Here is a 14,240-nt window from a genome sequence, read left to right as displayed (position 1 = left end):
CTGTTTGTACATTTGTCTGTCTGTACTTTTGTCTGTATGTCCGCCGTTACCGATACCTCAAACGGCGCCGAATGACCTAACCCATCCGCAGCGCCCTCCAATATTGCTCAAGCTTCAGCGTTCATACTTGTACGATTGTCTGTTAAAAATATTTAGTGAGCATATCTGAGGCACCATAACAACATGTCGATGTTTTGTATGTGTGCCTTTATACTCGAGAAGGCACACACAAGTAATTTTAAGGACCGTAGTGTTTATCACGCTGCACTGACAGTGCAACGTGATGCTCAAAAAGGTAAGTGCTTCCAACGTTTTGCTAAGACGACATGGTGGTGGCATCTGCTCGTCGCTTTGCGTTCGACACCTTATCATCTCCGAGACAAGTGCGCACCTTTCTCCGCGAACGAGCACGCCTTCCTTCGTTTTCGAACTGCCAGGTGGCGCTCGTGTTTTACGTGTGTCGATTCGCTCGTTCGCTTCTGCTACACGCTCGAGGCACTAACACAGCGCCTCCAGAATACGTTTCACCAATTTTCTTGCGTAGAACTTCAAATAAACGTTTTTTCCCTCTCTCCAGACGCAAGACTATATGCAGTGTAACGTGCAGATTTGGGGTTATTTTTTTAGGTGCAAAACTCCTTATAGTCTTGGGCAATCCCTCGTCTCCCTGGCACACCCAGTATCGTCTTCCTTATCATACAATAAATAGCACTTTTCCACAGGGATAGATGCAAAATGCAGTTCGGTGACAATATACTAAATGGCGTTGTACGCATTTTGTGTCGTCATCGCAAGTTCTCGTCTAGTTTCTTAAACGGTACTGCCCCGTAGAGATGTGTGCAATATGGCGATTGGGTATGGACATCAGATGGCGTTAGAGGTGCCACTACTCTCCAAGTAGCTGCTACGTTGGCGCGCACGTTATCTCTAATACTCTTGGGTCATCGCCGTAAACGTCGGATCGCGCCTAATAGCTCAAGAGGCTGCGCCACGCAAGCTTAGCGCCGGGTGGATCCTAAGACGGTGTGTGCCAAGGACGCCACTTCGAACTGTGGCAACGACAAGCGGATCTCTATACGGTGCGCATCAAAGAAGCCGCTCCGAAACGAGCTCAACGAGAAGCGGACATCCAAATGCGAAAGCGGAATGCGGTGCTAAAGTGCGCGCGGCGCCGGGTGGACCCGGTTGCTGCACTTCACAGGATTCACGGTATCACCGAAAAACCTCTGGAGCTTCGCCCACATCACCATCGAGTCCTCCGCGGATATGCGATAGTTTTAAAGACGATAGTATTTTTTGAGGACCTTCGACGGAAAAATTTGTTCTTTTCCTGTCTGTCTGACAGGAAAAGGTTGCTGCGTTATACTCGCTGGGCGTAACCTCCTTGGTTTTAGAAAGGTTTAGAGAGCGTTGGGCCGCAGTGCCATGAATACAGTAAACTAGTATATACAATGAACTCGAGGTGGTTAATGGTGGGCAGTAGACTCGAAGTGCAAGCCGTAAGAAAGTGCTCGAGTGCTACCTCTCGTTTAGTCCTTGAAATGTACACTGGATGGCAGTGCTTCTATATGGGGAATATACGATGAAAAGGTGCGAGATGGTGGTACTTGGAGTGTTGAATAAATGAACAAAGGGACACACACACAGATGCATGGATGGATCAAGGAGGAATAATGAAAAATTGCTGCAGTGCAAGCTTCCGCAGTGCTTTGCCAGCAGAAGTGAAGCCACCATTTGCCACTGCCAAGATGGCAGAAACATGCTCTTTTCTGATAGTGCCCACCTAAAGATCAAGTGGCTTTGATATGTTATGTAAATCTGTGTTAGTTCTGTATTAAAAGATAGTTGTTCTAGATGAAATAACACACAAACTAGTATGCATGAATGAATCTTCAAAAAACTTCGCTTCCAATTAGAGGCTCACTAAGGAAACCTAGTAACACTAAGACGCACTTGGAGAACTATGTGACACGAAAAAGTTGTCACGATAAACTCGTTGGGCGTGCAAGGGAAACACTTCTTTTTTAAGAGGTTATAATTTTGTAGTGATCCTTAGTAATATGGCCACCAAAGCCACCATCTCGTCAAAAGAACGGCTTCACTTTTGGCGAACATTTCTACTCCAGCCATTTTTTTAATCTTTCTTGGGATGGACGCATGAACAGACGCAGAGGAGGATACATGGTTGAACGGAGGGACGGACGCACGAACAGACGCACGCACGGACGGGCCGCATGGGCGGTCACACAGGCGGACGCATGGACGGACGGAAGCAAGAACGAATGGACGGACGAATGCTTCGCCCCACTCTTCATCATTCGCTCCGTGGATATGCTGTCATTTTTTTAGGGTTCATCTTTTATGTGCACGTTCCTCCGTTGAGCGACGTCCGCGTAACCAATAGAACAAACGAGGAGAACAGCAGAGGATGCAAGCAGGTGATAGTAGGAACAGCGTGAGGGAAAGCGAACAACACTGGTGATAGAATAGAATCTCATGGCGGTCGCTTCTGGTGGCACATTAGCATGCGCCGTCGAGCGTCGGCATGTGCGGAAGTAGGCTACGTGTGGCATTACACTGGCTACCACTCAACCGTGCTACAATCCCTCTGCAGCTGTTCTTATTGAATGGCTGTGACGAAATCATGGGCATCTGTCGTGGCAGTCACAGCGTTCCCTTCTTATATTAAACCGAGTACCTGTATACAAAATAGCGTCAGGCAGTTTCTTCTGAAAAATAGGTAAAACAACTGAATCTTCGGAGCTCGATTCACGCATGCGGTATCGCTAATGGAGTACGACGCGTGATATTAGCCGAATCAGGGAGTCCGGATTTTGAAGTACGAAATTCTCCACAAAAGATACCCGTTCGCTATTGTGCTGATCACAGGAGTGTATGGCACCGCACTCATAGTGAAAATTTGAACGTGACAGCTGGAGAGCAACAGCAGTTAAAGCATACACGTTTGCGCGTGCGTTGATACGTCACATTCTACGTTGTTGTAGGGTCCTTTTGCTGCCGTGCTCGTCTTTCAACCCGGTCCACACTGCCATACACTGCGTAGCGTTTGTGAAACAGTAAAATCTACTTCAAAGTTATCTTACAACACTACAAAAAGTACGTAGGCACGAGAATTATGATGTACCAAGTGGAGATATTTGTTCAGATATTCCCTTTTCTCTTTCTCGCAGATTGCTCAAGATTTGTCCACCACCACAATCTCGAACGCCTACGACTCCAAGGTTCCCGCCAGAAACCAGACATCGTGGCAGAAAGCTGCTGGGCTCTTTCAAAACTGCGTTTCCATGGTAACTGAGAGTCGCAAAGAGGTACGAGCAAAATCAGGCACACAATAGAAAATAGCTCATTGCAGTATGCTAACTATAATATTTGTCTATGTTTCACTTTATACGTAACTAAGCCACGATGTCAGCTTTTTCAAGAACGTGTATATTTTTAAATGTGTGAGTTCTCAACTTATCAAAGAAGCTGTCCTTTCAGAGCGCTGGCATAACTATTGTTATGGCGCTTACTGTGGGTTAAGAATAATTTAACGAAGTGTGTCTAAGTCAACGTATTTTATTACTCAATGGCAGTTCTTCAAGAAAGCACATGGTAATTTGAAACTCATGAATATACTATCTACCAATCAATAACAGCAGTTATGTTAAGAAGCAACTCAAAGCAACATGGTCGTCTTGAATCTCCCCTTTCACGATTCATACTTGAGTATACGAGGTGTCACAAAAAATTGTGCGAGCCGTATTGTTGTTGCAGTTGTTGAAGTTTAACGTCCTCGAACCACCGTATGAATATGAGAGACCTAGTACTACAGGCCTCTCAAACTTTCGACCGCATAGTGTTCTTGAATGGGCACCTAAATCTAAGCACACGAGTCTGAAGCATTTTTGCCTACATCAGAAATGCGACCACCGCAGCCGGGATTCAATCCCACGACCTGCGGGTCAGCACACAAGTGCCTTAGCCACTAGACCACCGTGGCGGGTAATTTTCAAACCCTAACCAAGCTACGTATAGTTACATGTATAATATATTGTCATATGGACGCAGAGATGGAGGCACGAAACAGGTCGTTAACTTTCGGTACTGAAAGCTAAAAGCCCGCACATCATAGCACGCGCCCACAGAACTACTTCGTTATCCTCCTCAGAGGCTGGCCACTAAAGCCACCAGCCTACCTTATGTCAATTCTCTCCTTTCAAGAGCAACCATCCCGGTCGAATGAAAATATGTTGGAGATGGCCATGAAAAAATTGTCGCGTCAACGAAAAAAAAGCAACCCGCCCTGTTGCAGATAATAAAGTCCGAAGTGTTCATAACTCGCGAGCGTGGTACGGTTTCATCCGTACCTCGTGGACTACTCCTGGACGTGGACATCGTCGGTTTAAACTGGTACCGGAACTTTTGGGAGCTACCGCGTGATTCACGTCACTCAGGTAGCGCGCAACTTCAAAAGGGCCAAAGTAGCGTCGCAACAGCTTCTCCGAAAGCCCACAATGTCGAACTGGTGTCCACACCCATACATAGTCACTTGTTTGATAGTGGACGTTTCTTCGGCCTTGGTTGTAACGGTGAGCGTCGGTATCTTGCTGCGTGTGAATGCGGTTCCGCGCAAGCTGCCCGGCATCCTCGGCTTCCTCGTTGAAGTCGTCAACGATGTCACTTCCGCTTGTGTCCTGGTCTACGGGGAGCATGGCGTCTAACGGTGTTGTGACGCGATGGCCATAAGCAAGCTCGAATAGTGTTAGGTCTGTGGTCTATTGCTCAGCCATATTATTAGCAAGCATGACGTAGGGTATTATTTCATCCCACCTTTAGTGCTATACATCAACATACATAGCATGTCGGCCAGTGACGGACAGCTCCGTCAGGCCGTTCGTTTGGGGATGATAAGATGTTGTTTTCCTGTCAGCTTGGTGAACTGTTGCAATAACTCTGCCGTAAATTCTGCTCCGCGATCGGTTATGAGAACAGCAGTTGCACCATGACGCAAAACAATGTCGTGGACGAATAATCTGGAGACTTCCACTGCAGTTCCCTTGGCACAGCTTTGGTTTCTGCATAGCGAGTCAGATAGTCGGTTGCGTCAATTATTCACCTATATTCTGGTTAAACGTAGGAAATGGGCCGAGAAGATTCATTCTCACTTGCTTACATGGTGCTGGAGGTGAATCTGAAGACTGGAGGCAGCCGGCGGGCTTTGCGGTGGAACTTTGCACCTCTGACAGTCACGGCAGGCTCGGACATAGCGCTGAACAGATGAATGCAGTTATGACCAGTAATTTCTTTGTCGCTTGCGCGCTATTATCCTGCAAAGCCTAAGTGACTGGCAGAAGGATCGTTGTGGCACGCCTGCAAAGCTTCCTCACGCAGTGCCGTTGGAATGGCAAGGAGAAAAGTTTCCTGGCTGCTCTGAAGATTTCCCTTGCACAGAACATTGTTCCGCAGGCAACACAATGTTTATCCACGTGGGAGCGGGAGTGGAATGATAATGTCTTCTCTTTGAAGACGATGGATGACTGAAAGTAGCTCAGTGTCCTCACGTTGAAGTTCAGCCATCCGCACCACATCGACGATGCCAATAAAGGGTAAATATTGTTCAATGTCGGATGACGTCGAGAAATAGGAGCACGAGACAGGCAGTCAGCATCTGTATGCTTATCTCCTGATTGGTAGACAACCGTTATGTCGTACTCTTGAAGGCGGAGGCTCCGGCGGGTGAGGCGGCCTGATGGGTCCCGTAGATTGGCAAGCCAACAAAGCAAATGGTGATCGCTGACGGCTCGAAATGTCCGGCTGTATAGGTAGGCTGTAAACTTGCTAATGACCCAAACAATTGCTAGGCACTATTTTTCGGTGGTAGAGTAGTCATCCTCGGCTTTTATGAGACTGCGACTCGCGAAAGCGATTACACGCCCTGCGCTGTTCTGCCATTGAACTAGAATGGCTCCGATTCCTACGTTGCTGGCGTCCGTGTGAATCTAAGTGTAGGCAGTGTCATCAAATTGTGCCAGCACTTGAGCTGTCTGCAGTCGATCGCGTAGCTCTACGAAGGCTTGTTGTTGTTCTTCCATCCATACGAAGGGCACATCTGGCTGTGTCAGCCTTGTAAGAGGTTCCGCAATTTGCGAAAATCCTTCGACAAAATGAGGGTAGGAGGCACAGACTCCGAGGAATCGCTGAACAGCCTTCTTGTCTCCAGGACGAGAGAACTCGGCAACGGCCGCCAACTTCTCTGAATCAGGTAGATCGTTCCCCGGGCTCACCACGTGGTCGAGTAAACTTGAGTTCCTGATAGCCAAAGTAGCCCTTTTTGGGCTTGATAGTAAGGTTTGCTTTCGTATTGCAGTGAGGACGCTTTTTAGCCTTGGAAGATGTTCGTGAAACGTGCTTGAAAACACAACGACATCATCCAAGTATACAAGAGTCGTTTGCCACTTTAGTCCAGCGAGTGCAGTGTCTCTAATGCTTTGAAATGTGGCGGAAGTAGAACACAGACAGAAAAGAGGGGGGGGGGGAGTGGTTATGTTGTAAGAAGGAAAAGAAAAGAAAAGTTAGCCGCGTAACTGTCTGCTTCAGGGAGCGACACCTCAACAGTAGCTCACAAGGAATGGGGATGAGGAGGGATTAAAAGGATAGGAATAAAGGTGTGGAGAAAGAGAGAAAGAGAGATAAAGTAAGCGTGAAAGCATGAGAGCGATGACACATCGAGGGGATAGGAGAGATAGGAAAGTTGTAAACACGGTCACAGGAGTCCGAGGACGGGGAACCACTTGCGAGAGCTCTTGTCGGCGTCAGGAGATGGCGTAGAGCAAGTTCAGTCGGTCAGAGCCACACTGTGGTGGGAGGTCGGCGTCAGGAGATCACGTAGGGCGAGCCCAGTCGGCCAGAGCCACGCTGACGTCGGAGATCGCGAGAAAACAACCGGTCGGCACGGAATCCAGCGAGCGAGTCAAAGACCGAAAAGCAGCACTTTAAATTCTTAGAGCCCGTCGGGAGTCACAAACGCGGTTTTTTCACGGTCGCCCTCGTCTACTTCAATTTGAAGTACCCTGACTTTAGATCTAATTATGTAGAGAACTGGGAGTGGCGCAGATGGTCTAAGGCCTCATCAATCAGTGGCAGTGTATAAACATCGCGTTTTTTGACCTTGTAAAGCCGTCGGTAGTCGACGCAGAAGCGTAGGGTGTTGTCTTTTTTCTTTACTAGGACAACAGGTGATTCCCACGGGCTTGTCGAGTGGTAAATGACGTCATCATTCAGTATTTCTTGAACTTGATGCTTAATCACTTTTGTTTCCTTCGGAGACACACGGTATAATGTTGGCGAAGAGGCCGCGCCGACTCTTCGGTAACAATGCGGTGTTTTGTTACGGTAGTACGTTGAACTTTCGATGTCGTGGAAAAGCAGTCCGAGAATTCCGTCGCAAGGTTTAGCAGCCGCCCTTTCTGTGAATCTAGCATGTCTGGATTAACGTGAATGCGGCTTCCCAGGTCGGCACAAGATTTTGCGTCCGGTGAAGTCATATCCATTGTGCCGACATCGAAAAAGTTGGCGATCTTGTGGAGGAAAGCGATAATGGTGCCTCTTGGAACGTGCTGAAACTGATTGGTGATGTTGGTCAGCAGAACTCGAGAGCATTTATTCTCTAACCGAGCCTCGGGCTATTCAGATGTTTCCTTTGAGCAGCAATGGCACATTTGCCTCTGCAATACCTTCATAGTCATTGAATTCATTGAAAACGTCGCAGGTTACCAAGACCAACACGCCACTCTTCAGCGGTAACGTGACGTTATCATCGACAATCCTCAAAGCATTGACGTAATGGTGGTGAGGCTTTCGCGCTAAAGCGTGTGCCTGCACCTGCAACTCCTGCAACTCCTGCAAGTGAATCACGTCACCTGCAACTCCTGCAAGTGAATCACGGCTCCATTATCACGCAGGAAGTCCAGTCCGAGAATGAGGTCCTTCGAGCAACACGGCAGTATTACAAAACCTCCGAGATACGTAAATATATGAATAACGACTCGCGCTGTGCACCATCCAACTGGAGTGAGAAGATGACCTCCTGCTGTACGTATCTGGGACCCAGCCCACTGGGTAGAAACCTTCTTCAGCCTGCTGGCAAGACCCATGCTCATAACGGAAGTGTCTGCTCCAGTGTCGATTAGCACCATTACTTCTTCCTCGTCTTCAGTTACTAAAATGTTTGATGTTACCACTCTTCGTACCACGTTTGACTGCGTCTCTACATCTTTTTTCTGCCATCGCCGTCGTCGTAGAGGAGAATCTTACGTAGAGTCAGCGTCAGCAGCCTCACCTCCGTACGTAGCTGAACTTAGTTTTCCCGACTTGCAGGACTCGGTTAGTGGCGTTCCAGAGCGCCACGTGTGTAGGCTGGGCTCGGTGACCTGTAGCGAGCCAGCGACGACGGTGGGCCTCGTGCGACCGATGTTCGATATTGTGACAATTCGAGAGGAAAATCTCTATTTCCTGTTGTCACTCACCAGGTCGGGGACGACGGGCGTTAGGCGAAAATCCGCGGAGACCCACACGGCGGTATGGACATGTTCGGTAGACGTGTGCGGCTTTCTCACTTTCGAAAGAAAGGGGCCTGTGGTCAGGTGTACGCGAGATGTCACTCTTCGTTAGTCGTGCTTGGGGGATCAACGGTGGGCTGCGAGAACGGAAGCACACCTCCATTTGCCGAGCGCGTTGCTCATTTGGGTATAACACGCTGGGTAACCTGCACGATGGAGCACGTCGCACTGCTACCGCGCAGATCATTTCAACGCAGTGCCACTGTTGTGGCGCCTCGGACTGTTGGGGAGCGTGAACGGCTTGCCGTAACTCGACGCATATCATCTCCGCAACGAAGAGCTGCTTTACAGGTGAATCAGTCACCTGCATCTTTTTTAGCTCCTCCTTGATGGAGCTCTGATGAGCTCTCGCAACGCTCTGACGTCATAGCCGAGAGTGGGAAAAGTGACCTCACTTAGATGTACGCCACAGTTATACTGCCTGGCACGCTGTTGAAGGACCCTCTCCATGGCAGTGGCTTCCTCATGAATCTCTGCAAGTGTCGCAGGTGGGTTTCGAATCAGGCCGGCAAAAAAACTCTTCTTTAACGCCACGCATAAAGTGCCGACCTTTCTTGGATTCGGTCATAGAGGGCTTCACACGCCTGAAAAGCCCATATGTCTTCTATGTAGGTCGTAACCCTTTCGTTAGGGCCTTCAACTCTATAGCCCGCTCCGCTGTCTCTTTCCTGTCCTCTCGGGCAAAGGCCTTGAGGAACTGGCGGTGAAACTCATCCCATGACGTAAACGTTGTTTTGTGGTTCTCAAAACACGTTTTCGCGGAGTCCTCACGAAAGCAGAAGAGATAGCGTAGCTGACGCTCTTGGGTCCAATTGTTTATGACGGCAACCCGGCTGAAATGCTCGAGCCAGTCGTCGGCGTCATCAATGGTAGATCCGTGAAATATCTTCGGCGTCTTCGGTTTGTTGACAACCAGGTGCGCTGGTGCTGACGAGGTGACATTAGGGGGTGTTTGGTTCATAGTCATCTGACGTTCAGGCAGCAAACCGTGCTGAAGCTCGAGTCCCTGGAAACGACGGCTGGAACGTACGTTCACAGGGGTTAGCTCGGCTGAGCTACTTGATGGGCTTGCGTCAGGGGTGATATGGGGACCGTATCATCTACCGTACTCCGTACTCCGCACTTCCACCGGAAAATGTCTCAAGAACACAGGAACGCAGGCACAAAACAGGGCAATTACTTTCGGTACCAAAGACCAAAAGCACGAACACCAGAGCATGCGCCCACAGAACTACCTCGTTATCCTCCTCAGAGGCTGTCCACTATAGTAGCCAGCCTACCTTGCGTCAATAAGCGATGTGGAGACCAACGACATGTTTTGTTACTTGCACTGTTTCGGAAAAAATAAAGTCTTTTTGTAGGAATGATAAAGGCACACAGAAAAATATTTTCCGATGAAACGCAAAGCTCCTATCCTATGACAAGGTCTGAAGTTGCTAACCTAAAGACACTGTCTACGTTCGAAAGAGAAGCTTAAAAAATGTAAGCCCCACGGTACGCCTAAAGCGCCTACAGCTTCCGCGGCTAAGCGGTGTATGTACCAGGGCCACAACTAATGAATTGCGAAATTAGGTGCGCGAGTCCCAATCTTGAGCGGGCTTATTTGGCTGATGAGAGTGATAAGTGAGTGGCCTATTAGTGGGTAAGTGTGAGAAATATGGGTGCATTTCTTGAGGAACAAGAACTTCATTGCAAGCTTTACGTTCCTTTTGTTTTGCTTCAAGTTAAGAAAAACGTTTTTCCTCATTATCGCCATAACCTAACAAAAATTCACCATAACAGAAAGATAGATGCCTCCTATTCTTAAACTCACTGTTTCGCCACTGTTATTGGTTAGTGGGACACCTTCACAAAACATACACTGGGTGTTAAGCAGTGTGGCAAATTATTCTATTTTTATCTTGGTGCCATATTGCCAATGAAACAAATTAATTTTTTTATTCTAGCAAACTTTAATACTCTTTGAGCTTGGATAACAAAAAACGAAATCCCCAATGCTTTTAAAAAACTGATACAGAACTAATTTTGTGTATTCACGTACAAGAAATGCATGCTTGAGGCTTTCACAGGTTATATTGGGGTTTAAAAATGACATTTAAGGACACAGATACTCTTTCGTGGAAAAAAATAGGTTAAAGTTGTCACAGCTAAAGTATTCTGTTCGTAAAAAAACGCCAATACATTTGAATAACAGTGTACTATTTGTTGTGTCTTTGCATATTCAGGAATATCAAAGATGTTGTATTATTCATTACTATTGCAAGCTGCCGCATCAGATGAAAATTCTTGTGTGTCAAAAAACAGCCTAATTCTGCAGGCATGCAAATATGTTTCAGACTGGTGACCTCGTGGCGTGGATGAAGTCACTCAACCTTGACCTGAAGAATGTGACAAATTTGCGCAGAGTGGACGCAGTCGACATGATAATTCGTTGCAACTTAGACTTTGGAGTCCAGGTCATCTTTTCAATCGTATTTCATGCCACATGGTTCCTCAACAAGCGACGAGCGATGCAGGTACGTACGTTTTAGTTATCTTTCATGTTTCCGCTGACACCCAATACTCCTGCGACACTGTCATACGCGAGAAGAATCGCTAGATTCTATAAGGGTATTTATCTTGTAAAACAAATTGCCAGCTACAAATCTTTGTAAAATAACTTGGGCCATTATATTTTATTCTGGCTCACAAAAAGCCAAACAAAGTTTTCTTTTCTTGACTTTTTAAATATCTTTTTATATGTGCTTCTTTCATTGTCTGTGCTCCCTTCTGTGACATTTGCGCACACAGCATGTGAGCTCAGAACAATAATTGCCGTTTGCTGATGCGGTTACATACACCGCCTGTACAGCGTGTACAGTGGAGCAATGACACTTAGTAAAAGCAAACTGCACACGTATTATTACAAGTAATCGAAGTAATCTACGTCATTCACGTACCCATATATCGATTGTGTGAACAGGCCCATGACACAAAAAGTATGCTACCGGAATGAGTGGTTTTGTCGATGAGTTAAAATATGCGAGTCGGAGCAAAGGATGAATATCAAGCCTTGAGTATAATTGACCGCTGAGATTTCGCATGAATGTCAAGACGCCAAAGGTCCATGCGAATGTTGGGGACAATTTACGAAAATATCCCGCTGTTTGCATGGATCACATCTTGCTAGAGTTACGTGCAGTTATTATATATTAGCAATCCTGTTAGCCTAGCAGGCGATAACTGACCAGTGAATAAGTAAAAGCTTGTGGATGATCGTCTTGCTGACAAATTTTAGCTTACGTGTGTAGGTTGGCAGAAGAAGACTAACGATTGTTACTGCCTAAGGTTTCACGCAACTCCGTGGTTGCCTAAGAAGCATTGCGTTATTAGATTCACTGAAAGGTGTAGGGCCACCATCGTTTCCTTTTTTTTTAATGGGACAGACAACTGATTTTTATGGACCCAACATTTTATGGTGCGACAGAAAGCTGTGGCCCTTCACGAATAATTAGGCAGTGATTGATTAACAATGTGTGTGAATATTTCGTAACAAGAATTTTCGTTCTGTGAAACCACTGAATACAGTGCAAGTTCCTCTCCAAGCAACGATGTGAAGCGATAGCAATGGCGATATCCCTCCACGCAAACTGTTTTGCCATGTTCAAGGTTCTGTCTTCACGGGAATGAGAGAAACTGCGGTTAACATCTTTCATGTTCACAATAACTGCCCCGCCGCGGTGGTCTAGTGGCTAAGGTACTCGGCTGCTGACCCGCAGGTCGCGGGTTCGATTCCCGGCTGCGGCGGCTGCATTTCCGATGGAGGCGGAAATGTTGTAGGCCCGTGTGCTCAGATTTGGGCGCACGTTAAAGAACCCCAGGTGGTCGAAATTTCCGGAGCCCTCCACTACGGCGTCTCTCATAATCATATAGTGGTTTTGGGACGTTAAACCCCACAAATCAATCAATCAATCAATCAATCAATGTTCACAATAACTCTTCGAAGCAATGCATGGTCACGTGAAATTCCTTTACCGCATCACGAGTCACGTGCTCATGGCCTCTGCGAATAACAAAAATTGAAGTGCATGACTGTGCTAATATAGATGCACGTGACAGCATACATCACGGGAATCACATGCATGTTTTCTGCTATATGGTGCACCAAAAGTAATTTTCAGTGCATAAATGATAACTCCCCTTCTAATAAGATGAACAGTGTTCGTTTTAGCAAACACAATAGTCAATCTTTCCAGTAGTTGAATTATCTCAGTTGGTGTCCTCAGTGGTTGTAAGACTCTTTAAGAAACAACGATAAAAAATATATGGTTACAATAAATTTTCAGCAGTCTAAGTGTGGGAATTTTTGACGTGACGTAGCGACTCGAGGGATAAAACAAAGGCGTATTTTGTTTATTTGAAATTTGCACGTAGTATCTGAAAGGCCAACGAATACCACTGAGACTGTTTCAATGATGTCTCGTCTCCGCATTTCAACGCAGCTTGAGTGCAGCAAAAAGGACGTCGAATGGATGGCCTCGCACCCGAAGTTTCCACGGCCAATAATATCTGGCGACTACTACAAGTTACTTCGTTTCTACGATCCCACCAGCCTCGACGATGGAGGACTCGCTGACAAGCTATCTACTTATGATGACGAATGTTAGTGTTCCTATTTTTTCAACTGCTTCCACTGCGCTATAACCACACGAATGAAACAAACTGCTGGTTCCCCGGCTTCTAGTTTACTTGCCACTCTTGCTCCCGTCATCGTCTCAGGCACCAATCTTGTTCTTTAAAACTAATGTACTAAGAAATTCTATCGTAGCCTAATTATGTTTTCCTAAATAAATGTAAGAAGCTACTGCGCACACGTTATTTGTTGTATGTGGATGTAATTAGTTCCTGCGCAAGGTTTGTTGTATCTTTGGCTGAAAGTGTACAGGTGTACAACTTGCACGCTCTGTTGCAGCCTTGCATGACATTTCCATCACAGAAGGTATCAAGGCAGCTGCATTTGATGATAGGCTAGGAGCTGCAATACGCAGGAGTGGATAGCACTCTTCTTGAGAGAGAGAGAGAGAGAGAGAGAGAGACAGAGAGAGACAGAGACAGAAAAAACACGTTTTTAACAATGGTGGCGACTGTGTGCGTAGAAGCTTGAGTGCAGTGTACAGAACAATACGATCGTGAAAAGAACAAAAAAAAATGGCAGATCCCACGTACCATGGGAATCCATGTTATGCGAAGCACGAATGACGAAAGTTGATACGTCACTTTAAAACCAGCACAACGTTACGAGGCGGAGGTAAACTATGCCGTACATGCCTTCCATGTCCTAATTATCATGCTTGGACGATTCATTTACCTTCGTTGTCTATCAACGTCACCTGATACTAATTTTGGTATATATGGAGCTTGCTGAAAGGCCGTCAGCGTGCCATGAGCATAACATGTAGTCATGTTTCAAATGACATCCATATTATGATGTTTTGACGTGTCATTTACATTCGTCGTGCATTCACGCCACGTGATACCAAATTGGGTATATGTGGAACTACTGAAACGGCCGCGATAACGCTATGAGCGTAGCTTGTAGTCATATTTTACATGAAACGCATATTATGATAATCAGGTTTG

At 46.6% G+C, this 14,240-nt stretch overlaps 1 protein-coding gene across 1 annotated transcript in view; it reads left to right on the top strand.

Annotated features, from left to right (window-relative positions):
• The window catches only part of LOC142802945 (uncharacterized), a 52,146-nt gene extending 38,846 nt beyond the window's left edge, over positions 1–13,300 (top strand). The window contains exons 8-10 of the mRNA XM_075888029.1: positions 3,192–3,329; positions 10,958–11,137; positions 13,103–13,300. Of these exons, the coding sequence (XP_075744144.1) occupies positions 3,192–3,329; positions 10,958–11,137; positions 13,103–13,267 (483 nt within the window). The 3' untranslated portion in view covers positions 13,268–13,300. The remainder of the gene's footprint in view (positions 1–3,191; positions 3,330–10,957; positions 11,138–13,102) is intronic.
• Positions 13,301–14,240: the final 940 nt, after the last annotated feature.

Source organism: Rhipicephalus microplus, chromosome 3 (assembly GCF_043290135.1).
Source record: "Rhipicephalus microplus isolate Deutch F79 chromosome 3, USDA_Rmic, whole genome shotgun sequence".
Classification (NCBI taxonomy): domain Eukaryota; kingdom Metazoa; phylum Arthropoda; class Arachnida; order Ixodida; family Ixodidae; genus Rhipicephalus; species Rhipicephalus microplus.
This window is presented reverse-complemented; position numbering and strand designations above follow the sequence as displayed.